The following is a 26,917-nucleotide window of genomic DNA, read 5'->3' on the forward strand; positions in this document are numbered from 1 at the left end:
TTTCTGTGGTTTTAATTTACTAGTATTATTTATTTACTCTGGTTTTGTAAAATTGTTTATAAAGTAGTCATTGGACCTTAGAAAGATTCAAAAGAGATTACGTAGTTTCAAGGTAAGAAAGGATATGATGATAGGGGGGAGAGTCCGTGAGTGGTGAGAAAGCAAAAAAACTTAAAGGTCGGCTTTGTATCTTCTTTGATGTGTGGGGGGTCCACTATTTGGGTGGGGTGGGACCCTTCATTCATTGACTTCAATGAATCACGCACGCCCCTCTACAAGCCATAATGTCTTCAAATGGATACCATCACACGAGAGTATCATTTGTAATAGTATATTGTAGGAGTTCATTTTAAAAAAGAGATTTCAATAACTCTTAGTTTGCATGTTTATTCTAAAAGTTTTTTAATTAGGAGTATTAGGTACCTAAAAAATTTTTAGATACAAATTTGTCTTGGTAGCTAAAATTGTAACAAATTTGTTCTTCAAAATTAAAATCATTACTATTAATGTTACTATTTTAACTGTAATATTAGCAAAAGAAAGTAAAATTGTTACAATTTTAAATTTTTGTAACAAATTTATTTCTCTAAAAGAGTTTGGCAATCTTGAAATAAAAAAAAAATAGGACAAATTTGCATTTTAACCGTTCAATAAATTATTAGAAATTGTATCTTAAAAAAATCAATATATATATTTTTATAGACCTTACATTCATGTGTTTAACATTGAAATACATGCGTACATAGCGGATGAGACCTTTAATTCATTGACTTCAATGATGAATCTGTTGGCATGATACCAGTGTGGGAAAGAAGGCTTCAATAATGTAAAAGGGGAAAATAAAAAAGCAGAGGGACATGTGACATGAAAGACAACTTTAGGAAGGAAAGCAGAGAGAAATTGATGTGGAAATTGAATGTTTTTGTGTGTGTGACTGCAGACAAAGGTACGTGGAAAGGAGGAGCAGCTGCAGAAGAAGATAGAGAAAAAGAGGAGCAGAAATATTATTGGGAGAGTGAGCATGAAGGAGAAGAAGCCCTATTTATGTAATAATAATAATGTTTCAAGGCCAACCCCTAATGTGGATGAAGACTTGTACACAATCTCCCCTGAATTGCTTTTTACCAAAAACATACAAGGTATTCCTTCTTTCACTTTTTGCAGTAAAACTTCACTTGTTTATTTCTAACAAACCAAATCTTCCATGTTCTAGGTTATAACATCTTAAGGACTTCTGGTGTGTGAGCTAACTAATTCACAGAGATTAAGGAAACAAGTATACTTAGTTATATGTAATGTCTTAGTTTTCCTAAGATATCCCTTTAATCATTTGCATAATTACTCTATATAAAAACCCTTCTTTAATGTATGAAAATAAAATTGAAAGGATAGTTTGAGAAGAAAATTAAAATTTGGAAAGACAGTGGATTGTGGTATTATCTTTTAAATAAAAAAACAAACAATTCCATTAACTCTTAGCTCTTATATTTAGAATTAAAAGGAGTACTTTATTGAATGAAATTAGGGTCATCATTCAAACTTTGTTAGGCTATCCACACGTTATTTCTTTGGTTTAATTTTTTCCTTTCAACTATTAGAAGTTTGGGATGAAATATCTCAAAGATATGATTTGCTTTTCCTCAAATTTATTATTATTAGTCTCTGATAGTAATTTTACTGTTGATGTGGTGCAGAAGAGAGGGCTGAGCTTCTTTTCCAGTTGTTTGCTGCCAATTGCATTGCCTGAAACTTCACGTGGAAACAGCTGAGAAGCCATTAATGAGTTGTACATAAAGCAGAAAGAGGACATAGCCACAGATGACGATGATGATCAATGAGGATAATGTTACACTTTGTTTAAGAATGAGAGACTTAATTTATATCTACAGATCATTAATTTAAATCACTTCTCTCTAATGGATCTTAGTTAATTCTTCTATTTAGGGGTTTGGTTCAGAATTTTGAGTATTTTAAAAATGTAATTGTTGGGGTAAGGATTGTGATTTGGGTGTGCATGTGAAAAGCAGTGTAAAGAGAAGTGATAGTAAAATGGTTCATCTTGTGATCTTATATTTTTCTTATTTATTTTGACTCAACTTTCAAACTTTGATGGAATGATTGGAACAAACTTGTTTAATGAAACTCACCTGAATAATATCTCACTTTCTTATTTGATATAATCATTTGGGAATCTTCTTTGACCTAGCTCAAACAGCACAAACAAATTTTAAATAAAGGAAATTCTTTGTTAAGATCCTATCACTCGTGATTGACATTCTAACTGTACTAATTATACTTTAAATTAATAATATAAGCTAATGTTATTATTAGTGTATGTTAAAGTTATAATATCTTTTAAATGGTGTAAAGATACTCACTCTAGTGTAATCTTTATTGTAAGGACATTACTCGTGATCTTTAGTACAAGATCTTTTGTTGAAAACATTAGGTTTTTTTTTCGCTTCCTAAATGTTCTTTGCATTATTTGAGGTAAACTATGTATTATAATAAATATAAAAATGTATTTATTTATCATAAATAAATTACATTATTAAAAAAATTATGGCAATAGAATTTATAAATAAATTTTTTTTCCCCTATTTGACCTTAAAAAAAGCATGGAAAAGCCCCTATTTATTTGTCAAAATTTAATACTAGACATTATTCCAAATGATGCAAACACAGACCACCATATTGTGCCTTTTTTTTTGTTTTCTTTGAAGATGTTTTATAATTAAAAAAGGAAATGATTTTTTATTTTAAAATTAATTATAGAAATGTTTACTTTTAAACATATTTAATATATGAAATAGAGTTTATGAGGCCATGAATGTTAAAATTTTCAATTTTCAATTAGACTGAAGTAATCGTGAGATTAATTGAGCATATGATTATAGGATAATTCATAAACAAAAAGAAAAATTAGGAGAAGCTGAATTTATTTTTATTTTTATTTTATTTTTTTACATTTTTTGGGTACTCTCGGAGAAGCTGAATTGGGATCTGAAACAGTCCATATACTTAGCTCAAACCGTGCAAAACAATGTCCAATGGGCAAAAATAGGGCCCACCAACAAACTCCATAGTCCACTCTACAATTTGCATTTTTATGATTATATTCAGTTCCAGGAAAGTTGAAGGCCACAATAAACTGGGTTCTTTTACACATTTTATTATATATATATATATATTAATGATTATATATACTATCCTGGTCCTAAATATAAGAGTTACTTTGGATTCAATTTGATCTTAAATATAAGATCCTAATCCACTTTATATCTCATATTTATTTCATTTTCCCTTAAAATATTCTTTGTTGCGATTAAACATGTTAAAGAGTGAATTCTAATGTCTATAATTAATAAAAATATTTTATGAAAGGAAACATTCATTTATTAAAAATAATTAACTTGACTAATTTTCTTAACATTCGTAAATTAATTGTCTATATCTTATATTAAAAATCAGAAGTAATATTAATGTATCAAAATGTACATCTAATCCAAACTATACATGTCATTTTTAGGGGAAAAAGTTAGGCATTTAATCTTATATTCTATTTGTACTTTGTTTCCAGTCAAATTCGACATGCGTTTTGTTTTAATCCATGATTTACCCTTTAACTAAATTTCATTAGTACCAAGGTACCGAGCATGAGCTCTAAGCAGGCTCTTGATCATCCCTTATATATAAAGGCATATAGTGTTTGTTTATATCAGTTTATTTTAAGTAATTTTATGTTGTACAAAATGAATATATGAAAAAAGAATATTCTTATAAACCATAACATCGTTGTGAAATACTTGTCCGGTTCTAAATATATTATTCATTTTGTAATGTAAATTGCACAACAAAATGGGTCTTATATTTAAGATGGGGGGAGTAGTTATCTAATATTACATTTGATTGTTAATATAAGAGTTAATTGACTAATTTGAGTAGATTAAAAAAAATTAGATAAGTTAGTTATTTGTAATAAATATATATTGTCTTTCCTAAAATATCCTTGTTAATCAAGTGTATTAGTTAAAACTACCATTATTATAAGAACTACCTTGAAAAAAAAGAAGATAAATATAAGAGACAAAGTAGATTAGAGTCTTATATTTAAGACTAAAATAAAAATAAATAAACTCTTATATTAAGAACCGGAAGTAATATAAATTTTACTAGATGTCTAAATATTAGTAGGCTTTCAGTAGATGTGGGAAATCCCAATCGGTTAAACTTGGGCATAGTGATGTAAAATATATATATATATATATATATATATATATATATATAAAACATAAAAATAAGATAGATGAATTCATAAAGTAGAGTTTCAACATTTTGAGTTAAAGATGCGATGTTAAATCCAGTGTGTGCATATAACCCAACTCTTCCTCAATACTCATTTATCATCCCCTCCCATTACCAAGCTTTCCTAACCATTCCTTGCAACATTATTTTTAGTTGAGCTCAGTGTATTCATCGCGAGGAGGGGTGACTAATCGTAAATTTACCTATCAATTAAGTGGCTTTGTGAATTGTGAGGATCACGCCTAATATTAATTAATTAATGCTTTTTTTTATGTGAATAAATATGAGGATATGCTTATCTTTAATTTAGGCTGCGTGCTTTATTGTTTTTAGGTTCCACTGGACTAGGCGTGGAGATGCCATTTAGGGGAATCGGCATGCTTTAAGAGCTATATATCATATATGATTCTTCTATATATTCTTTTGCGCACATGATATTATTAGGAAAAAAGATTTAAAAAAATGACAAATGAACTTCATAATGCTAAAAAAGTATGCTGAATTTGAGAAATCCCAATTTAGTCACCAAAGCTCCAGTGACTAGCCGAGATTGGTCACCGGAGTTTTGCAGGTCAGAAATGATTTTTTTAAAATTTTTTACAATTTCAGTATAATGGTTAACAATTTTTATATCACTATTAACAACTTAATAGGTTTTTTAGGAAGTTTAACAAGCTCCGGTGACCGGAAATAATTTTTTTGAAAATTTTTACAACTTTAGTATAATAGTTAAGAATTTTTGTAACGCTATTAATAACTTCAGTATAGCAGTTAACAATAGGTTTTTCAGGAAATTCAACGGCCGAAAACAATTTTTTTGAAAATTTTTACAACTTTAGTATACCAATTAACAATTCTTGTAACGCTTTTAATAACTTCAATATAACGGTTAACAACAGGTGTTTGAGTGTGTTAACGGTATTACTGAAGTTGTAAAAATGCTACTTTTCAAATTTCCTGAAAAACCTGTTGTTAACTATTATATCAAAATTGTTAATAGCGTTACAAAAGTTGTTAATTATTATACCAAAGTTGTAAAAATTTTCAAAAAAAAACAGTTGTTAAAGTTATAAAAATGCTATTTTTTTTAATTTTTAAGAAAACCTGTTGTTAAATGCCATACCGAAGTTGTTAATAGAGTTACGGAACTTGTTAACGACGTTATTGAAATTGTAAAAATGCTACTTTTTAAATTTTTCAGAAAATTTGTTGTTAACTACTATATTGAAATTGTTAATAACATTACAAAAGTTGTTAACTGCTATACTGAAGTTGTAAAAAAATTTTTTTAAAAAAAATAGTTGCTATAGTTGTAAAAATGCCTTTTTTTTTTTTAATTTTAAGAAAACATGTTATTAAATACTATACTAAAATTGTTAATAAGGTTATGGAACTTGTTAATGGCATTATTAAGTTGTAAAAATACTACTTTTTGAATTTCTCAAAAAACTTGTTATTAATAGCATTACATAATTGTTATTTTTCTGTCTTTTTCCCATATTATTATCTACATGAAACTCTGAGTAGGAGTTTTCATTTTTGCACGTCTTTCATAATGTGATATACATAATTGTTGATATATCTTTTTAAATAAAATCTAAAATGGAAAGGAAAAGGGGAAATTGCTAAAAATTTCCACATTAAAATATTTATTACCTAATCAAATATACTTGACATTTGTTTTTTAAGAATTTGGGTGTGACTCATCTTCAGGGAGTATAATTTTTATTGAATTGTGTGCAATATAGTTTTGTATCTTTATCATATACAAATACTTTTTTGTTTTATATATAGTTGAAAATAGCTTACGGTTGGGGAAAAAAAAAAGTTGCATCAGTTGAAGAAGATGAGTTACAATCGCTCAATTCAAGTTTTTTTTTAAGCACTTTTTTTTTTGAAATAAAGGGGGTGTTTGGAAATGCTTAAAAGTGTTTCTAAGAAGCATTTTTCCGCAAAACAAGACAAATTCTTTCATATATTTACTTCGTAAATCATAAAAGCATTTTTGAAATCATAGTTTAGTTTATATCCAAATACCTTAAAGACTTTTCAGTAGTTTTTTAAAGGAAAAGAGACGCTGGAAAGGAAAATTCTAAATAGAAAAGACAGCCAACCCAAGACCCAACGCAGTATAAGTGCTCATATATCTCAGTTTCCCAGGCGCTTAGACCCTAAAAAATTATTTTTCATTTATGAAATAAAATTCTATATTTATTTTAGACAGCATAGAATAATTTGAAAAGGCTAAACCAAAACTCGTGAAGCTAATGTTACTTCTATGGAGAACAAGATGCGGAGGACTTTTTCCTTTTAAATGCCTGCTTATGGGTCCGTATCATGAGCCGCCCACACAAGTGAAAATTTGAAATCAATAATACTAATAATCAGACCCCAAAAAAGTACTGAGAAAATTGCAATCAGACCGCACCTAAGAGAATTAAATACAAAAAAGTCATAACTACCGTGATAGTTATTAATTCTTACATCTTAACTTGTTAATGACTACTTTTCAATTATCAATGCAAAATTAAAAAAAAATAATTTGGTAATTAAACAAACAAAATATTTTGTAATGAGGTTTTTTGGGACTTCAGAATAATTTGAGGATCTCAATATATCATTTTTTATTTAATTCTCTTGGATGGGATTTTATTACAATTTTCCCAAAAATAATACTACCTCCGGTCCTAAATTTAATTGGAGATTCAATTTAATCCAAATATTATATTTCAATTTATTTTGTCTTCTATATCTATTTATTTTTTTCTCAAAGTAGTCCTCGAGATTATTGCACATGTTAAAAAAAATTTACTCTATTACACATGATTAACAAGAATATTTTAAGAAAAAACACATATTTATTACAAATAATTAACTTAATTAATTTTTTTAACATTTACACATTAATTATTTAGTTAAAATCTGGACTGTGGACGTAGTATTAAGTACTGACAATAAAATAGCATTAAGGTGCTGTTTGGTATGAGGGAAATGAAGAGAAGGGAAGGAAAAGAAAAATTTTAATGATCTCTATTTAAAAAATTGAATAAGCAGGGTTTTCAAATTTAAATAAAGAAAAAATAATATAAAAAATTAATTAAAAACTTTTAATTTTTTAAATCGAGCTTATTAAAATTTTTCTCCTTTTCTTTCGTCTCATTTTTCCTGTACCAAACGGGCCCTGAGACGCCAACGTTGGGTACCCATTTGGAGACTATTGCCCTGGCAGCGGTTGGGTTACAGTTTGCCGTTTCCGGCGACGATAAAAGGCGTCTGGACGACTAGGTCCATGAAGGCACCGATCAAAGGGGAAACTGGGAAAGGGTCGACACGTGGCAAACATATGGGTGCCAGGTGGACGAGTGGAGATAGCCACGTGGTTATACGTGTCAGCTATTGAGGAGTTGAAGATGGCTGAAAGGCCATGGAGACAGATGGTAAAATGGACATGAAACAACGAGAATGGCAATGTTATCATATTTATTTATGATTTATTTATTTTCATAAATAAAAAATTTTAAATATTAACAGGGTTTAATACAATTTTTAGTGTACCAAGTTTATTCTCATTTTAATTTTGGTCCATAAAGTTTTAACCCATAAATTTTAGTCTTTTAAGTTTTTTTTCCCTATAATTTAATAAAAACCTGGACCAATTTACTCCATAAAGAATTAAAACCTATGACTTAAAACTTGAAGCAAAACCAAAATAAAAACAAATTTAAGAGATAAAAAATAATATTAATTCTAAAAAAAATCAGACAATGCCACCAAGAAAGAGACGAGAAACGGAAGAAAGTCATGATTGTTGGACGCGAATTTTAACATCGTCGGTCCTAAAAATTATTGGATTTAGCTGACAAAAAGATGGTCCAAGAAGGGAATTCGGCCCCTTCATTCATGGTAAGATGACAAGTTCAAGTTCTGCTAATAATGTCAAAACTTTTGCTAAAATCCCAACTCACTTAAATTTTCTGTTGGAAGAATTGAGAGGGCATTGTAAGAAAAAAACTGAGAAAAAAACGATGGCATTGGCTAAAAGTCTTCGCCTTGACTTGCTGGCTACTATGGAAGAACAGATGCAGAGGAGTTATGGAGGGAAAGCGAAGCCATGCGGAAGAACTTATACATGCGGGACTACATCTGCTCATGGAGTCTACAGAACAAGGAGAACTGAAGCATCAGCTATTTGGCACATGCACAGACTGGGAAGCCAAGTGGACCCCTCCGCCTGAGGGGTTTGTTAGATTGGATACAGACGGATCTGTCAATACGTTAAAATTCGCGGCATGTGGAGGCATAGTTAGGAACTCAGCAGGACAATGGCTCGTCGGGTTTAAAAAGAAATTGGGTTTCCTACCCTCTACGGCAGCAGAACTATTGGCGTTACAAACAGGACTGGAAATTTGCAAACAACAAGGTTACAGCAAAGTGATGGCGTATACTGGAAATTTACAAACAACAAGGACTGGAAATATGCTTATGGTAGATGAAGGTTTTCAACATCCTTTACGATCACACATAATGCAAATACGAAATCTGATGTACTCTGATTGGGACCTCAAGATCAACTACACACCTCGGGATAACATTCAGTGTGCGGACCAACTGGCTAAGGAGGCGCACAGGCTTACAGAAGGAATGATTATGTTGTGGCATCCACCGGCCGACTACCTTTCTCGCTTTAGGGATGACTTAGAGTAGTTTTTCGTTCCTGTTAGTTCTTTATCTTCATCTTGCCTTTCCTATATAAAAAAAAAAAAAACTCATTCCATCGGCATTTTCAGGACCAAAACTATATTTTGTATTGAATTTGAATTATCTGAAATGTTGGCCTCACGGCAGGCTGAGCCAGACCCAAACCCAAAAATAATTCATGGAATGGAGTGGGGAAGTAGTCAACAAGTCATTCATAATGTCGTAGAGATTAATTTTTGGTCTACACTTGCAATATGATGACAGAGCCAAAATCATTTATCATAATTCACTACTTCGTTGAAAACAGGAAAATAAAAAATAAAAGCTTAACAACTTTGATTTTGGGTTGTGTACGGCAACTGAAATAATCATACTACCTAATTGGAGATGATATACAATCAAATGACAACACGTGACACAGGAGATAAGCTAAAATAATAATAATAGGGTGCGCTTTGATTTGTCTTTCATATCCCGACGCATCTGACATTTCCAGCATTTCTAAATTGCCATGCCTTAAACAATACTAACACCGCACAAACCATCACGAGCATTCATTCATTCATTTCAATGGCTCATGCTCAAAACAAACCATCACGAGGATTCCGTTCCCCTCTCCACAAATATGCCACACCCCACCATATCCCCCCCTCCCGGAGGGGACCATCACCATCCCTTCCATTTGTTCCTCAAATATCCCGCCATGACCACGTGTCAAATTCTAATAGGACACTTCCCTAACCCCAGTCAAATGCTCAGTGGACCCTACACACCCATAGCATCCCTCTCGACGACATCTCCGCCCCATATAATAATAATAATAATAATAATGTAACAATTAAAAGCGCACGCATATCTTAATCATACAATATAATACCCAACATGCTTCCATGTTCCATGTTCTAACTTCTAATTCTCATCCATGCCAACAACATGAAATGACGACAATACCCTTGCAAAATGGCAACGTGTTGGTCATCAGGCCCAGAAAAACAGAAGCAGAAACAAAGGATATGATATATTAATAAAACTAGTTTAACCCATCAGAACGAGAAAATTTAAGTCTACTTCATTAACTGCCAGGTGTCAGTTAAGAGTATTCAAAAAGTCCATAATTCATGAAGTTCAATGGTCCATAGGCTATTCAAAATATTAATACTACGCCCAGAGAAGGGTCTAACGGCTAATCCTAACGGCTAGAAGCGGACTCAGATCAGAAACAGTTAAAATCAGAGCGTCCAACTGCTATTTTCTCATCTCAGGCTTCAGCTTCTGTGTTAGCGCACTTCTTTCCTGGCGAGCAGATGGCCCACACGAAGCCAAACGGGTCCTTCACCTTGCCCACGCTCTCCCCGCAGCACGCGCCCTCCCCAGACACGATCTCGCCTTCCGCAACAGCTCCGGCGCCAACCGCCTTGTTAATGGCAGCTTCTACCTCCTCCGTCTCCAGGCACAAAACGACACCGTTGCCAACACTCTTCGCCCTGGAAATATTTAATCAAACAAAATTTAAAAAACATATGAAAAACAAGACAAAATCAGTTTCATTTCACTGAGAGTGGCACGCTTCCAATCATAAACGAAGAAAAATATAGCGAAAGAAAACAAAATCACTACAAAACATTGAACAGAATCGCCTAAAAAGTCAAGTCAATAGACCACGAAAGTCTTATCTAGTAGGTATAGCGAAACTGATATCACGAGATTTGATAATAAAACGACAATATGAACTGTGTGTGCAGTAAGTTTTCCAGGATACAAGGATTAAAGCGTGAGATCGAGCAGATCGAAACATAAACAACACAAATTCTACAATTAAATCACCATTCGGCGAACATGTAACGAAAATCACGACCATTATTCAGAACAAAACTACATAAAGGGTAAGATACAGCCAAAAAAATCATTTGAGTACGACAAAAGGTTTCAAAGTGAATCGAAAAGCAAGATATACGAAATATGAAACGATGAGAACGATAGAATGGCTAATAAAAGGTATAAAACACAGAAGAGAAAGGAAATAGCAAAGCAAAGGACAAAAGAATTATCAGCTACGCTTTATTAATTAGTTGCGCCAGGATACCGGTTTTTAGGGTACGAAATTTAAGACAAAGCAGAAACAACACGAAATGTCTTTACAAGCGTATTGTTCGGTTCGGTGAGCGATCCTACAGAAACAAAACACTCATATATAGAGCACAAAAGATCTCAACGCAGAGCAGCACAAGAAACGAAAATCAGAGACGCGAGGAAAGAAAAAGTAAGCAGATATGATCCAGACGAGAAAGTGAAGAACAACAAACAGAAAGCGAGAGGTATAGACTTACGGAGCAGCAGAATCGTCGGCCAAGAGGTCAGAGACGAGGATGGTGACGCCGGCGAGCTTCAGCTCAGCAGAGAGGATGAGAGGGAGCTCTTGCTCAGCCTTGCGTTTCGGATGAGTTGTACGGCCAACCTCCTCGGCACCAAATGCAGCCTTATAGAACTGAACAGCGTCGTTTGCCTTCGGCGCCTCCACCAGTATCTGCGGCTTCACAGCGGAGAACGACACCACAGTTGCTGCCTTCTCAGCTCCACCATTCTGAACCTCCGGTTGCGCCATTGATGGATCAGAGAGTTAAAAAGGCACACACAAAGCTCCGCAAAAACCCTAACCCTAGGAGAGAGAAAGCGAGGGAGGAGGAGACGAAGAAATGGAAATGGCGTGAAGTGGGGTTGGGGGGTGGGACAGTGTATATATAGAAGCGGGGAAGCGGAATCGCCTTTGGGCGTGTTCGGGACAAAACCGGGATAGTAAAAATTGACGGAGCATTATTTACTGTTACCTTCCGAAGCGTCAAAAAATGTGTGTTTGCGTGAACGGAATTGCCCTCTGCTTTTTGTTAATTTACTATGAGTTGCCATTCCGAAAAGCCGTCTCCTACGGTCTGACACTGGTGAACGTTCGAAAACAAGGCATTAATTAATCATTAATATTTTTTTATTGCTAATTTTTATTATTTTAATTATTTGTTATCTCGTTGTACTTGGACACTGCCACGGTCAATCGAATCAAGACAAGGATTGTAAGAACGCTGCGTTTCGGTTCAGGCAGAATTTCCTTTATTTTATTTGAGGAATTAAAAAAAAAAAGGAAAAAGCACCGTATTTTTAGAGAAAATGACAATAAAGATCCTGGAATATATAAAAAGGTTAAGGTACAAATTTATTTTGAAAGTTTGTTCTTAGAAAAGCTGAGAATCCGGAAGTATTTTTTGTCTCAATATCGTCCTAGAAGTTTTCAAATCATAATTATGTCACTCTGGCCATTATCTTAGTTAAATTTAACCGTTAGTTGACCAATTATACTGAATTGACATATTCATGTGTCGTTTACCATTAGTTAACCAATTATACTGAGTTAACATGTCTATTATATTGAGTTGACAAAGGTATCATTCATCTCTATTCCACCAACTTAGATGATGTTGGATTGGTGTAGTATCGAAGAGAAGAAATATTACATTAAAGAAAAGATAAAATGTACAAAACACAAAACTAAGAGGAGAGTTTCATGAAGAAAACTTCTTACATGTACTTTTTTATACGAGTAAAAATATATCATTGTTATTTATTTAAATTAACCATTGTTACTTAATGAGATTTGCTATCTTCCCCCATTACCTCTTCTGACATGTTAGAGAGAAAAAGAGATGAGATATGAAGTGAAGAGTAAAGGGTGAAGTGTTGAGTAGGAAGGAGAGGAGTTAAGTGTGGATAAAAAATGAAGGGAAGTGAATGAATAATGACACGTAAGATTATATTCTTTTAATTTTAAATGTAAGGCTAATTGTATAAAATAAATTACCTATTATATTTAAGACTAGAAGAGTATTTTAAAAAATTATACTTCAGCTCTGCTACCCAATAGAGATACTTGGAAGATCATATTTCAGAAGCACAAAGTTGGGAGAATGCAATGCATGGATCAACCCTAACAATCAATGCCCACTCGGTCTCACCTAGAAAAAGGCCCACATTGACACTCTTCACAGTCACTTTCTGCTAAAGCGTGCAAGAGGTGTTACCAAAAAAAAAAAAAGTGCAAGAAACCAATAAGTTAGATGTAACATAAAGAATTAATCTTCACAACGTGTCAAATTAAAATTTCATTATTGAGAGAAGCGTTCAAATTTAGTATCTAATAGTATCTCGAACAAGATTACTTATAATAAAAAAAAATACTTATAACCACAAAAAATGGGGTGTAAGAGCCAATTTATTGTTCTTGATTGCTGTTTGTTATTTCACCCATACCCTATGTTTGGTATGAGAAAAGTTTAAAAAAAAAAAACAGAGAGAGAAGAAAAATTTGTAATAAGTTGAATTTGAAAAATTGAAAAGGTGGGATTAAAAAAATTAATTAAAAGCTTTTAACTTTACCTTTTTTATTTTTTTAGGATTAATTAATCTGCAAGTCCTTATAGTTTTAATCAATTTTGAATCAGGTCCTTACAGTTTTTTTTCTTTTTATTAGGTCCTTATTCTTTCACATGTTTTTAATTAGATCCTTGCATTTATTTTTCTTTTTATAAAGTCCTTATAATTTTCCTAAATTCTTAATCAGGTCCATGTTGTTTTAATTTTTATTTATTAGTTAAATATAAACTTAATTAAATAGATTACTGAAATATAAAATATTAATAATGAAATTAAATTACTATAAGTAATATAATTAATTAATTCAAGAAAATTTTTTAGAACAATTAATATTTTCTTGCTGGCAAAAAAATGAAATCATTATAATAATTCATTATTTTTAGAATGTTATTGTTTATAAAATAATATTAAATAATATATACTATTTTATGATTATAGAATAGTATTATTAGAGTTCATAAGATAAAGAGTAAAAAATTCAGGGACTTAATTAAAAACAAGGAGAACTTATAAGGATTTGATAAAAGAAAAATAAATACAAGGACCTAATAAAAAGAAATAAAACTATAGGGACCTGATTCAAAATCAGTTAAAATTATAAGGACTTACAAATTAATTATCTCTTTTTTTTTTTTATATCAAGCTCATTAAAATTTTTTTCTCATTTTCTCCCCGTCATTTCCGTCATACCAAACAAACCTTAGAGTCACTCTCAAACTAATCTTTATCAAAGCAATTTTCCTTCTTCTAAAACCAACAGGGGAGGAGAGCGGTAATCTCGTTGTAGTTGATATTTACAAGCTGCCCAAAAATTTCAACGGCATCGCTGTCGAAGCACAACCAAAATCTCCCCGGGGGCCAAAATTTTTTTTCTTTACCTAGTAGTCTGCTGTTTCTGTAGCTAAGATCTCGTTGTTTTCATATATATTTCATCATTTTACCCAAAAAAAAATGACACATAAGATTATTTTTAACTAAGCTGGTGGAATTTTATTAGTTAAAGCATGAATGAGTTGCACATTGTGGGTGCTAAATGGGACCTCGGGGAAAAAAAGAAGAAGTAATGGGCATTTAAAATCAAAACAGTTAACAAATATGACATTTTTGCTTTATTTAGAAAAAATTATGTGTATTTTTACACTCAAATAAATATTGTAGTGCCAAATGCACATTCATGAAAAGTTTATGAGTAAATTTGTACAGCACCCCTAAAAATAAAGAGATGTTATGGAAAAGTAGATAAAAGAACACCTCCAAAAAAAAAATCTAGATAGTACTATTTCCGGTTCTTAATATAAGATCTCGTTTAACTTTTATTCTGATTTTAAATATGAGACCCCAATCCACTTTGTCTCTCATATTTATGCATTTTTTTTCCAAAATAGTTCTTTTAATAATAATAGTTTTAGCCAATATACTTGATTAGCAAGGATATTTTAGGAAAGATAACATCTATTTATTACCAATAACTAACTTAACTCATTTCCTTAATATCCTCAAATTAGTTAAAAAAAAAAAGCCTAAATAGTGCTAGCTCTTATAGAATATCCATACAGGGTTATTGTGTGATTTACACAAAAACCAGGAGGGATCAATAAACTCGGAGCCAATACACAATACAGCCAATAGAAAGACGAGCTTAAAAAGATCAGTTTTGTAGGGCTAAAAATTAAACAGACAGGCCCCTGCTTTTTATTTATTTATTTATTTTTGTTTTTAGAATTTTGAACTAACATAGTGCTCTTCCAGTTCTAAATATATGATCCATTTTATAATATAAATTATATTACAAAATGAGTCATATATTTAGAACCAGAGGAGTAATATGGATATTATAAGTATATTTACTCTTTTTTTTTACCTAAAAAATAAACCCTATGATAAAAATAGAAGAAGCAAAGTACTCACTCATTTACAACAATTACTCAATATATTTTAAGAAACGGATAAAATTATAATTTTGAACTTTCCTTATCACGGGGTTAATAATTTATGTAAGCCACTTTTTGTTAAAAGAAACTATTATATGTGAAAATTAACATAAATGTAAAATGAAATCACTATAACCTATTAATTTCATTTTAAAAGCTATTATTATGAATAAAAATAAATATTACTTTACTAAGCATGGTCTACACGCTTTATAGTAAGTATAGAATTACGATTCAAAATTTATTTTTCTTGACTAGTATTATTTGATTTTAATATAAATAAAAATTTTAATTTGAAATAAAAAATAATTTACATCTTTAACTTCAATGTAAAAAATAAAAAACAATCTACATCTTTAAATAAAAAAACTATTTGAAAAGTAACATGCGAGTTAAAAAGAACATGAAAAAAGTTCACAGCAATTAAATTTTTAAAAAATTATTACGATAAAATAAACTCAAAGTGATTCATATATCTCAAGCGCTTTATCATTTTATTTTTCTTTTTTGATATGGAAAAAAAGTTATAATTTTTGTTAAGCGGGCTAAAAACCCGGCGAGGTCACAAACTGGACTTTATAGTTTTTTTTTTTTTTTAAAGGATGCAACCCATGAACGGCTGGTCCATTTTCCCAATTTCAACATGTTGCGAATGATGATAGGAAGAAGTAAAAGAGCCTATGAGATTAAAAAAAAGTATTTAGAAGTACTCAAAAGTATTTCTTAAAAGTATTTTTCTGTAAGGACAAACTTCTCTATATATTTATTTTGAACACTATAAAAGTATTTTTAAAATTATGATTTTGATTCCTCCAAACACCTCCAGGAAGTGAGTCTTCCTTGAAGCGATTCCATGAAGTGTGTGGGCAACTATTTTAAATTAAAAAAAAAACTAACAACAAAAATATATGAAAAATCGATTTAAAAAAAGAATAACTCAAAATAAAAATGGAATAAATTTGAAAAATGAAAAAATAATTTAAAAATAAATTCATAATTTTCTGTAATTTAAAATGTAATATTTAATAATTTTAGAATAGCTACGCTTATCCTATAATTTGTAACTGACAACACTTATTTCTTGTACATTTTCTTACTTATCTTTTTTATTCTAACGCTTATAATATATAGATATGCATAACATATAACACAGAAAAGTGATTTAAATTTTTGCATATAGACCTAATTTAACTAAAAGCTCCCATTTCAACAAGAAGAATTAAATTTAACAATGGTGATATATTCTTTTTCAAATTAAATATTCTATAAATGACAAATGCTTGGAAACTTTTATGGTATACTAAGAGTATTCGAATCAATATCTGAGAGTTGGTCTTTTTTCATATCACCATATATAATATCTAGTACTAATGAACGATATTCAAGTATTAACACATCTAATTATGGGTAGCTCTCTTAATTTTTTTTAATCACTCAGAAGAATATGAAACTTAGAGAATATATGCTCAGGGGTTAATAGGCTTTTCGATAAGAATCAGCTCAGTGAGACTTGGATTTTATACAAAAGTAAAGGGTCTAATTTAGTTTTTTTTTTTTAAAGGAAAACATAGATGTGGGAACATGTAATTTTATATTTTAAACATTTTTTTGACCAGCTATTTTACACATATTACTCTAAAAGATAAAGACAAAATGATACTCATCCAGTCTTTAATATAAGATCCATTTAACTAATTTGATTAGATTAAAGAAGTTAAGTAAGTTAGTTAATTGTAAGAAATATGACGCGTTTTTCCTAAAATACCATAATCATTTTTCTTAATACTTATTTTCCTCTTCTATTTGATTATGGTTGAAGGAGTATCCCTAGGAGTAGAGAAAATTGGTAAATATGATAAATGGGTCTTAAATTTAAGACAAAAATTAACTCAATAATTAGATCTTATATTAAGAACCGGAAGAGTATAAAGGTATGAAAATATTATAGGATATCGATCATGGAGATATATAACCTTGTGTGCAATTTAAAGGCACAAAAATTTGGAATCCATCATCATCAAGCGCCACGTGGTCGGCCCAAAAATAATATTAAAAAGAAGGCTGAACTTTGACTTTATGCAACTAAGCCCTAATGGTTTTTAACTTTTTAAAATATAAGTCCCTATATTCTAAAAGATAAAATTATATATTTTATAAAATTTAGGAATTAAAATTTTAATTGTTAAAACTATAAAAGATTTAGTTGCATTGAGTCAAATTCAGAGATTGAGTTTTAACTATGTTCAAATTTTAGAGACTTGCATTAAGTTAAAGTTTAAAAATCAAGGTACAACTGAATTAAGACTACAAAAATTAAAAAATTTGGTTTTCCAAAAAAAAAAAAAATAGTACTCACAAAATTATAAATTAGAGGGCATCATTGTCAAACACTTGGAAGTGTGAAAAATTAACAGGTTAAATTAAATAACATATATTTTGTAATTATATTGCTTAGGATAAAATAGCACATAACATCTTTGTGTTATCTCTTAGATGTATTTACTCTCATTTTATTTGTAGTGCTTTAAATTTGGTTCAATTCACCAAACTCTAACTAGCCTTTCAGGACATGTAGGCATAATTTTTCTTTTTAAATAAAAACCCTTCACATTGGCATTCACAATCAGTATTCCACACAGCCAATTAAAATGTACCTTTGCAAGCCCATTGACTCCTTTGCCCTTCTCCTTTTCCCCATCGGCAAACCATAGCTCATGAACCCACCAATGATGACGGCGGCAAGTCTCTTTGGTGAGGACTTTAAAAGGCCCGCTCTTGTCTTTTCAGATCTGTTGTCTTGGATTGGCACGAGTTCCTCTATTAATTATGGGCTATAACTTTCACATTTTGTCGTCTTCCCGTCTTGCCGTCTTAGCTCAGCCGGTAGAGCGCATGGCTTTTAACCATGTGGTCGTGGGTTCGATTCCCACAGACGGCGAGTTTCTATTTTATTTTCAATATTTTTCTCTTCCTTTTTCCCCTCGTCCACGTTCTTTAAGCATATTATTCTTATCCTTTCAAAGAAGTTATGAACTGAAGCAGGCAGCGGGATGTTCCAGGGCACATTATTCATCCTCCCTGCTTGTTCATGTGTCTCTTCTAGTCTCTTCCCTCAGTTTTTTCCAACCGCAACTTCCTCTCCGCCATGCCACTTTCAACGGTTGCACTTGAGGCAACCAAAGAGGGGAACGCAGCTTTTAGTGTCAAGTACAAGTTATGAAGTGGGTGGCGGCTACCCAGAAGAGGAATTGGATGTAGAAGACAGAAACAGGAGACCCCAACAACGAGGGAACCACCAGTTGGATTCTTCACAACGTGATGCTCTCCTCAAGGGAGGAGAACAGGTCATCTCTGTTCTCCAGGAAATGATTACCCTTGTAAGTTTTTGCCTCCTCCATTTAATAGGGTTCTTCTTAAGTGAAGGAAATAGGGTTCTTCTTAAGTGAAGGAAAAATGAACTTGTTTTTGGCTCCTTCATTGGATTAAGGGGAGCGTTAGATGCAAATGAGTAGTTGTGGGGTGGATTCTTTATATCTCGTTCATTCCAGCTTGCAAAACTGATGTGTATCTCAAAAACATGTGTTTGATCGTGTTGGTGTTTTTAGGGAAATAATGTTATGTCTTTCTGAGCTTATAATAGTTTCCCGTGCCCTTTTGGGGATTTTGGTGACCTTCTGTGCTACATCAACGGTATCATATTAGGCCCCTGATGTTAACTGGGTGTTAATAGGCATGGAGTGATTGTTATACCTTCCAGCTAAATGTCCTATGTTTCTAGAATGGTTTTTTCCCCCAACTACTTGACAATGCATGCTTGTACTTGGCAACAATCTATCTAGTGCTCGATTCATTGTGATATTGTATAGATGTACCTTTATGTACTATTACCAGGTCACTGATTGTCGTTGACATCATATGAGAATATAACGTTCATGTTCTGTTATAAACATCTAATTCTTCATTTTTTTGCATGTTTCCGGGCTCATTGACTTCAACTTACTTATCAGTTATCATTTTAGTCTTCATTTTAGGGATAAGTAATATTCTCCTATGATAATTCGGCAAACTGGAATTTATGGACATGTTAATTAATCTTGTAATTCCTTGGGTATTTTGTTTGGATTATACAAATTTTGGGACTCGGTACTATTTATCAGCAATAAAATGGAATGAAGGCGAAAAGCTTTCCTTTCTACTTCAATGACAATGAAACTAATTTTGGTTGAAGGGGTTATGTGAAAACTAAAGATATACCTAACATAGTTGGGCACCTGCAAAGAGTATAGGTGAATGTCCCTTTGGGGCAGCGATTCATAATTTAGGACTAGGTCAATTGATGGATATTACCAGTGCAATAATGATATGGACAACAGAAGGGATGAAAAATATATGTCTAGGTTAAGAATAGGTTACCGGTAACAAAGATTCTATGTACTGATTTGAGATAGTAACTGAAAACATTTTCTGATATATGAGGTGAAAGAGTTATCTTTTTGCTCTGAATCAAAGACATCAAGTCATTTGCGATGACTAGACCCTGGAGTTCACCCTTTCATTTGATCATGTAGTATGTCTTTGTGAATAATTGGAAGTTTAAATTATTGTTTGAAGTCATTATGTGTCCGCATAACCAAAATCAGATTTTTTTTATTTGGAACATTTCTTTGATGAATTCTGTTATAATTTTCAAATTCAAAGAAACCCTAGAATTAACAATGGGCAATTAAAATGACACATCTGCTTCTACCTCATTTGGGTAAAAGCTCATTAATACAAGATCAGAAGTTGCAGCGCCTTTGTATGGATCAATAATTTGAAAAGTGTCTGGAGAGTGAAAAAATGACACTGGTTATCATCTTGTATTATTGTCAATTTGTTAGAAACTAGGTTAAAAAAGATAGGATAAGTAGAAGAAAGAATAGGATTGTAGAAGGAATGTGAGGGTCCTCTAGAATCAGAATCTAATCCTAGAAGTAGGAGAATCTGGAAAATAGAAGTAGGGAAAAAGGGGAAGAAAAAGAGGAAGGGGTAGAGAAGGAGAGAAACTCTGGAACCAGAATCTGTAATCGTCGAGAAGAGAGACAAGGAAATAATTCACTAAATAGTACTTCATTCCCCTTTTGGCAGAATACATATATGATATTTATAGCCTAATTCACTAAATAATACTTCATTCTCCCTTTTGGCAGAATACATATATGATATTTATAGCCGGGTACATAAAGTGAAAATAACTACCTTGTCCTATCCATATGAAACTGACAATAATGCAGCCAACACTCGACACTTGTAACAGTTAACACAAGACACATAATAAAACACATAAAACATAATAATTCACTGAACAATAAACTAGTAAAAGCCACTGGTTCCTATCACAATTGATAGGAAAATCACCTATATTACTTATAATATTAATATTGTGGTAACAGTCGAGTGTTTTTACTTGTCAGAACTTTGAATCTATGCATGCTATCCATGTGCACTTCCTGGTGAAGATAACCGATGTGATTAATTTCAGTTCATAGCATGCTTATTTGCAGTTTGCGAATTGTATTTGCGTAATTATTGTTGAGGCCTTTACATTTCGTTTGTGAGCTTCTAGTGTGTATTGTTGTTCATGAACCTTGACACACTTGTACGTATTTTGCAAATTGTCTTCTTGACCTTGCCTGCATAATTCTTCATATGGTCTTACATGTTGTTTGTGCAATGCTAATGTGTAATGTTACTTATCACTTGTTTTATCTGTTTGAGTTCAGCTGGAAGACATGAACATGGATGAAGCTTCTGAGAAAGTGGCAGTTGAGTTGGCTGCACAGGGAGTTATTGGAAAGAGAGTTGATGAGATGGAATCAAATTTTATGATGGCTTTAGATTACATGATCCAACTTGCTGAGAATGACCATGATGAAAAGGTATCATTTTCACGCTGAATTTTTTCAATTCCATTCTAATTGGTTGTCAAGCAAGCTCGCCAAGTTGGTTTCACATAGAAGGTTGTTGAAGGTCATAAAATAATTAATTTGGTTGTAATATCTTTAAAAGATTTGGTTGTAATATCATAAATGCACACTATAATTTATCCTTTCATCTGGAAGGAGTGTAGAGCTGAAATTCAAGACTTCTTGCTGTTCCTCATCCCTTCAAGTGTTTTTTTGTTTTTTTTGGTTTTCCGGATGATCTTCTTACTTTTCTCTGATTTTTTATTTCAATTGATACTACTATTTGTTGACTTTCACATTCATTTGTTAGAGAGATGATAATGAACTTGTGTTTGGATATTAACATTATACATTGTTTCTTTTTCTTTCTTTCAGCGTAAGACATTGTTGGAAGTGATCAAGGAGACAGTGTTATCACATTTAACAAAGAAATGTCCCCCACATGTAAGAAGACTCCTTTGGGCCATTATCTGATTGATTTCTGATTGAAGGGATGAGTCCATCCTTATGGTGTGTGTTATGTGCATGTTTCTCATTTTCTAGGTTCAAGTGATTGGTCTTCTCTGTAGAACTCCTGAAAAAGAAAGCAGATATGAACTACTGCGACGAGTTGCAGCTGGTGGTGGGGTATTTAAGGGCGAGAATGATGCTAAGATTCATATCCCAAAGGCAAATCTAAATGACATAGCTAATCAAGCTGATGACTTACTAGAGGTATATATTAAAAGCTTCTTGCATTCTATCATCAACTGAGTTAAGCTTCAAGTCCCTGAACACTTAAACTTGTCGAAGAATTTCATAAAACAATGACTTTTGTTTTTTCTTTTCCAATGACCTTGAATTTTCTTATTTAATTCATGATGGAAGATGAAATTATATAGGGAATCAAAGAGAAAAAAATCTGCCACTCAGCCCCTGAAATAAAGCAACCACGAAGCAGTGAAACCTAGGGCCTGAAAAGGGAAATAACCTGTTGACAATCCATACTAAATAAACAAATCAGGAAGCAAAATACAATAGAAAAAGCAAAATAAATGCATAATAAAGGACCTGATCTGATCATAATCGCATAAAATGGAAATAAAATGGGAAATAAATAAGTTTACTCATGCTTAAATGGGACGTGACAGACCAGATTAATCAGAAAATGAGTAAGACCATAATCACAGCATTTGAACACATCTCTTAATGATATTTGGTGGATAATTGGGCATTGCTATGTTTTGTGCTTTAAATGACAATTATAGAGTTCTTTTCACGCGTCATCAAGTATTTTCATGTGTTTCCCACTGTACTCAGCTTGACAGCACTGTGTGTCAAAACAAAAGGGAAATACATAGAGACTGAATTAAATGATATTTGTAACAAATCTCAGCTGAAGCTCTTGCACTTTTTCCAATAATGCTTGTTGGGATGGCTTATTCGTCTTTTATGTTTCTAGTTTTCATATAAATATAGAGTAGCCTACAATAATGACAAGAAGAAGAAGCTTTATTCCCCTTCGCGGGGTTGGCTTGGGCTTTATCAACAACTGACTTTTCAGATAAATACACATTAGCCTAATTGTATTCAAGTTAGAACTCTACAAGAAAATGCAAATTTTCTCCTTCATGCAAATTCAAATTCTGTTCGCTGAACTTGTTTGGATTCTTGTTAGTGTCGCTGCCCATATAATTTTTTTGAGGGTTGTCATTGAAAGACATATAAAGTGGTCTTATTGTACTGATGTTTCCAGGTTCCTCTGGCTCCGCTCCCCTTTTATCAGGACTTGCTATCTTAGATGCTGCTCTCTTTTTTCTAGTTTAAAATAATTTTTCATCCATTAAAATTAAAGGATAAGTTGACAAAATTGATCATAATGACGCTGGTTTTAACTAAATTTATGTAGACATTAAATAATAGGAAATCATGTATTGGTAATTTGATCGCTGTCTAGTGTAACTTTTCTTGCCACATGGCTAACGTTATTTAATAGCTCTAGAATGTTTATGTGTTGTTGAAACTATTTACTAAAAGATATTTGCTTGGTCTTCTAACAAGAGTACTTATCTAGCCTCAAGCATTGCAATAGTTACATAGATTGTTTTTTCAAATCTCTTTATTGAACGACATGTTTCCCTGTGTGTTGTCCCACGCAGCCACGAGGGTTGTCGACTTTGGTTAATTGTCTTGTGCTAAACAATATATGCAGACCATGGAAACTCGGCCCGTTGTACCTGATCGAAAACTACTTGCAAGGCTTGTTTTGATTAGAGAAGAAGCCCGAGATATGATGGGAGGAGGGATTTTGGATGAAAGAAATGACCGGGGTTTGTACACTCTTCCTCAGTCTGAGGTATGCTGATATCTCAGTATGGTTCTAAAATTGAGTAAAATGTTACCCAATATTTCTTTTTTCGCCAGCAAGAAATATTACATAATAATACCTAGCCTTCTATCATCTGAATTTATGGTATGTTAGTGAAAGGGCTTGGAAACCTTAATTGCATATGAAGTAATGAAGATATCTAAAAGCTTGCTTTATTAATACTATATCATTCTTAGGATCTTTACAACTGTTGTCAACGCAGGTGAATTTCTTAAGCAAATTGGTGGCCATAAAACCTGGGAAAACTGTGCTGGATATGATAAGAAATGTGATGCTAGGAAAAGGTGAGGGGGCAGACAACGTTGATGAGGAAGACGGTGCTGGGCAAAAGGCTTCAAGTGGAATTGCTGGAGGGGTGGGTTAAATTGGATGTATGCATTTATGTTTATCAATTAATCCGGGAGGCCTTGTGTATAGATCATATTTGTCTTTTTTTCCTCCCCCGCCATTTTATGACTTATGTTTTACTTATCATGATGTCCAGACAAGTGTGACAGGACGGAAACCTCTTCCAGTACGCCCAGGCATGTTTCTTGAGACTGTCTCTAAGGTAATGATACATCAAAATGTGTCCTTTGATAGCCTAAAATACTTAGGAAAGTTGAACCCCTTGATAGTTTGGTTAAATTGGCTCCCCCCCCCCCCCGGGCCTCCAGAACTGACTAGATTTTCAATTTCAAGTTGGTCCTTATAGTTTAAAATCATGTAAGTGGGTCTATTACATGGTTTTAATTTTTTTTTTTTGGGTGATTTAGTCCTTTCCAGTGAGCCTTCTTTTGCTTCTGTTGAATTCTGTAAATATGCCTAACCGTATGCCATCATGGCACTCTGAATGTGCATTTTCCATGCCAAAGAACTAAAAATATATCTGCTTGTGTGAAATCCAATCTGTTGAGTGGTCTGTGATTCTATTGTATGACATCTGAACACTCTCAGTTTGCATAATTTATGTGGTAAGGGCTTGTTTGCGTTGACATTTGCAAAAATGACTTTTATTTTAACTGACTTTTGCAAATTGAAGTTGGGGTAAAAGTCAGTTGATGTAATGCAATTTATGTTTGGATAGGCTTTTATAAAAAAAAAATAATTTGGCAGAAACTTGTTTGAATGTATTTAAAATTCAGTTTTAGAATGTTCAAATCTGGGGGGAGAAAAAAGAAGCCAAAAACAGTTGCATCAACTTCAATTTGACGTTTGTCCCCAAAGTTATTTTCCCCAAAAGCCATCCCAAACATATATTTTTGGCCTAAACTGACTTCTTGGTTTCAAAAGTAAGTTTTCATGGAATTTAAGCCATGCCAAACATGCTAGTAGATGATTGCATGAAATCCAATACTGAGTGGCATGGTTTAGAAGTTAAGAACCGAAACTTCCATGTAGCCTATACAATTTTGAAAATTTTTTTTGATTGGGTCGATTGTGTAGTTTATTATATCTAAACTGTATTGATCTAATTAGGCGGATTAAAAATTGAGAACTGACAAAGTAAGTTAACCTCAGTCAATCTAACTCCTTTACATGTCAATTTTAAATGATCTTCTCTTGTTTTTGTGTATTTGAAATCTGATCTTCCTACATTGTTGTGATGCTAGGTCTTGAGTGGAATATACGCTGGAACTGAATCTGGCATCACTGCACAGCATCTAGAATGGGTAAATTCCTTTATTCCCATCACATTCTCAAAGGTTTCTGCTTGCAATAAGATCAGTTTAATTGATCACCACTATTGCTTAATTTGTGCTTCCAATTGTTTGCTGACGTTTCTGCAGAAATTTCATTCTTTTTTTACTTTTTAAATTCTTTTTTCCCCAATTAATTTCATTTGTTAGCCTTCAACTAAACCTTAACCAGTAATAGATGGTTTATGCTATAGACCTACTGCATGGGGAACTTGAGGCATTGTCACTTGGTTTTTAAACTTTGGCATATTCATTGCTGGAATTTGCAGTGGAAGGCCTGGCACCTTGAACTAATTGTTGCAGCTAAAAATTTTGACTTCACAATAATAGTACTGCAAAATTACTGCAGAATGAAATGATTTATTTGTGCTTTTCTGTTGCTTTAGGTTCATCAGAAGACACTCCAAGTACTTCAGGAGATAGCATTTAGCTAGCTCCCTTCCCTTTTTTAGTGGGATGATGTCCCAACCAATTTTGTGCGCCATTTCTGAATTCTGAGCCTCATGCTGCCAAAAGACCGGTGTTAGATTGAATATAGTATAGAATATAGCATAAAACATGGAATAGGCTTTTAGGACCTCATTAAAGATAGTGCTGTAAATTCTCTTGCAGAAGACTATATAGATGATTGGCATTGAAAAGTTCTGGTTTTTACATTTTTTTTAAATATAAGTATCCTGTGTTTAGTATTATTGAATCTAATTTAAGAATTATTGAGTTTAATTAGAAGTAGTTCTTTGAACGCAATTTTTTTTCCCATATATGAGGTTTGGGCTCTTAATTAGTTAATTTTATTTAACATTCTATATTTCCTTTCCCTTGGCTGCACATAAAGTTTTAATTAATTTGTGTAGCACTTGTCATGTTTTTGTTGATCTTCAATTTGCATTATTGTTGATTGTTGTTCTATTAAAAAGCCTTTTCAACTCTAGGGATTCTCTTGATTTCATCTAATATTTGGATGTTTCTTAAGGTTTCATTTTCTCCTATTTTTTATACCCACAACTATTCTTTTCCAGAGGAGAGAGAAAAAAGAATCACATTGTTACTATTGATATTTAGGAAATGATTAAGAGTGTTGACAAGAAGTAAAAGATGAGTAAAATGATATTGTTTAACTTAAATATGCTTTTTCTTTTAGCTATGTATAGGTATCTTCCAATTGGAGGTAATCTTATTCGATGCATTGTTAGGTATTAAATATGAGCGTCTTTTTCAATGGGATTGAAATCTAGATTCGTTATTTTGTGAGGGATTGAGATGTTGTTGAATTAGATCCAACTCTCATTAGTTAATATGCTTTGAAAAGGAACAAATAATGAAATGAGACCAAAACAACAGAAAACCAGCAGGGTTTGGTCTAGTGAAAGGGGGTTAGTCTTCACAATGTAACAAATTAAGGTCTCGAATCTGTGGGGAGAAGGTGTCCACATTTGTGTTGACAGTACTTCGAATAGGATTGCCTCAATAAGAGGATACGTATACTTTGTAAAAGAAAAAAAACAACAGAAAAGATCAACGATTTATCACCAAAGAAAAAAGATCAACGATTTGTTTCAGAAGAGAAAACTG

At 32.3% G+C, this 26,917-nt stretch overlaps 3 protein-coding genes and 1 non-coding gene across 5 annotated transcripts; 3 read left to right on the plus strand and 1 right to left on the minus strand.

Moving 5' to 3' along the window:
* Positions 1-8,454: 8,454 nt before the first annotated feature.
* Positions 8,455-9,009, plus strand: LOC114730084 (uncharacterized). Its single transcript, XM_028917108.1, has one exon. The coding sequence runs from the start codon at positions 8,455-8,457 to the stop codon at positions 9,007-9,009; it is 555 nt and encodes a 184-aa protein (XP_028772941.1).
* A 991-nt stretch (positions 9,010-10,000) lies between these two features.
* LOC114730083 (uncharacterized protein At5g48480-like) lies at positions 10,001-11,708 on the minus strand. Its single transcript, XM_028917107.1, has 2 exons — positions 11,331-11,708; positions 10,001-10,487 (listed from the first exon to the last, which is right to left on the minus strand). The coding sequence occupies exons 1-2, from the start codon at positions 11,603-11,605 to the stop codon at positions 10,262-10,264; spliced, it is 501 nt and encodes a 166-aa protein (XP_028772940.1). The 5' UTR covers positions 11,606-11,708; the 3' UTR covers positions 10,001-10,261.
* Positions 11,709-18,218: 6,510 nt separating this feature from the next.
* Positions 18,219-18,291, plus strand: TRNAK-UUU (transfer RNA lysine (anticodon UUU)). The gene has a single exon. It is a non-coding gene; the product is annotated as a tRNA-Lys (tRNA).
* Positions 18,292-18,353: 62 nt separating this feature from the next.
* On the plus strand, positions 18,354-26,106 carry LOC114730085 (protein PEP-RELATED DEVELOPMENT ARRESTED 1, chloroplastic). 2 transcript variants are annotated; one of them, XM_028917110.1, is made up of 9 exons: positions 18,354-18,730; positions 21,116-21,271; positions 21,674-21,742; positions 21,842-22,012; positions 23,490-23,633; positions 23,869-24,021; positions 24,151-24,190; positions 25,259-25,318; positions 25,732-26,106. In XM_028917110.1, exons 1-8 carry the CDS (start codon positions 18,404-18,406, stop codon positions 25,285-25,287), a joined length of 1,089 nt encoding a protein of 362 aa, XP_028772943.1. In that variant the 5' UTR covers positions 18,354-18,403; the 3' UTR covers positions 25,288-25,318; positions 25,732-26,106. The 2 variants fall into 2 exon arrangements, with proteins under 2 accessions (XP_028772943.1, XP_028772942.1); XM_028917109.1 differs by having other exon boundaries at positions 18,355-18,730; positions 24,151-24,216.
* The last annotated feature ends 811 nt before the right edge of the window (positions 26,107-26,917 follow it).

Source organism: Neltuma alba, unplaced genomic scaffold, assembly GCF_004799145.2.
Source record: "Neltuma alba isolate B1F8T4 unplaced genomic scaffold, ASM479914v2 tig00012708_pilon, whole genome shotgun sequence".
Taxonomy (NCBI): domain Eukaryota; kingdom Viridiplantae; phylum Streptophyta; class Magnoliopsida; order Fabales; family Fabaceae; genus Neltuma; species Neltuma alba.

Bases quoted from the DNA above. Each gene is read 5' to 3' on its own strand.
- LOC114730084 (XM_028917108.1), top strand. From the start codon at position 8,455: ATGGAGTCTACAGAACAAGGAGAACTGAAGCATCAGCTATTTGGCACA.
- LOC114730083 (XM_028917107.1), bottom strand. From the start codon at position 11,605: ATGGCGCAACCGGAGGTTCAGAATGGTGGAGCTGAGAAGGCAGCAACT. The intron at 10,488-11,330 runs GTAAGTCTATAC...AAATATTTCCAG, and splicing joins GCCGACGATTCTGCTGCTCC to GGCGAAGAGTGTTGGCAACG.
- LOC114730085 (XM_028917109.1), top strand. From the start codon at position 18,404: ATGTTCCAGGGCACATTATTCATCCTCCCTGCTTGTTCATGTGTCTCT. The intron at 18,731-21,115 runs GTAAGTTTTTGC...GTTTGAGTTCAG, and splicing joins TCCAGGAAATGATTACCCTT to CTGGAAGACATGAACATGGA. The intron at 23,634-23,868 runs GTATGCTGATAT...TTGTCAACGCAG, and splicing joins ACACTCTTCCTCAGTCTGAG to GTGAATTTCTTAAGCAAATT.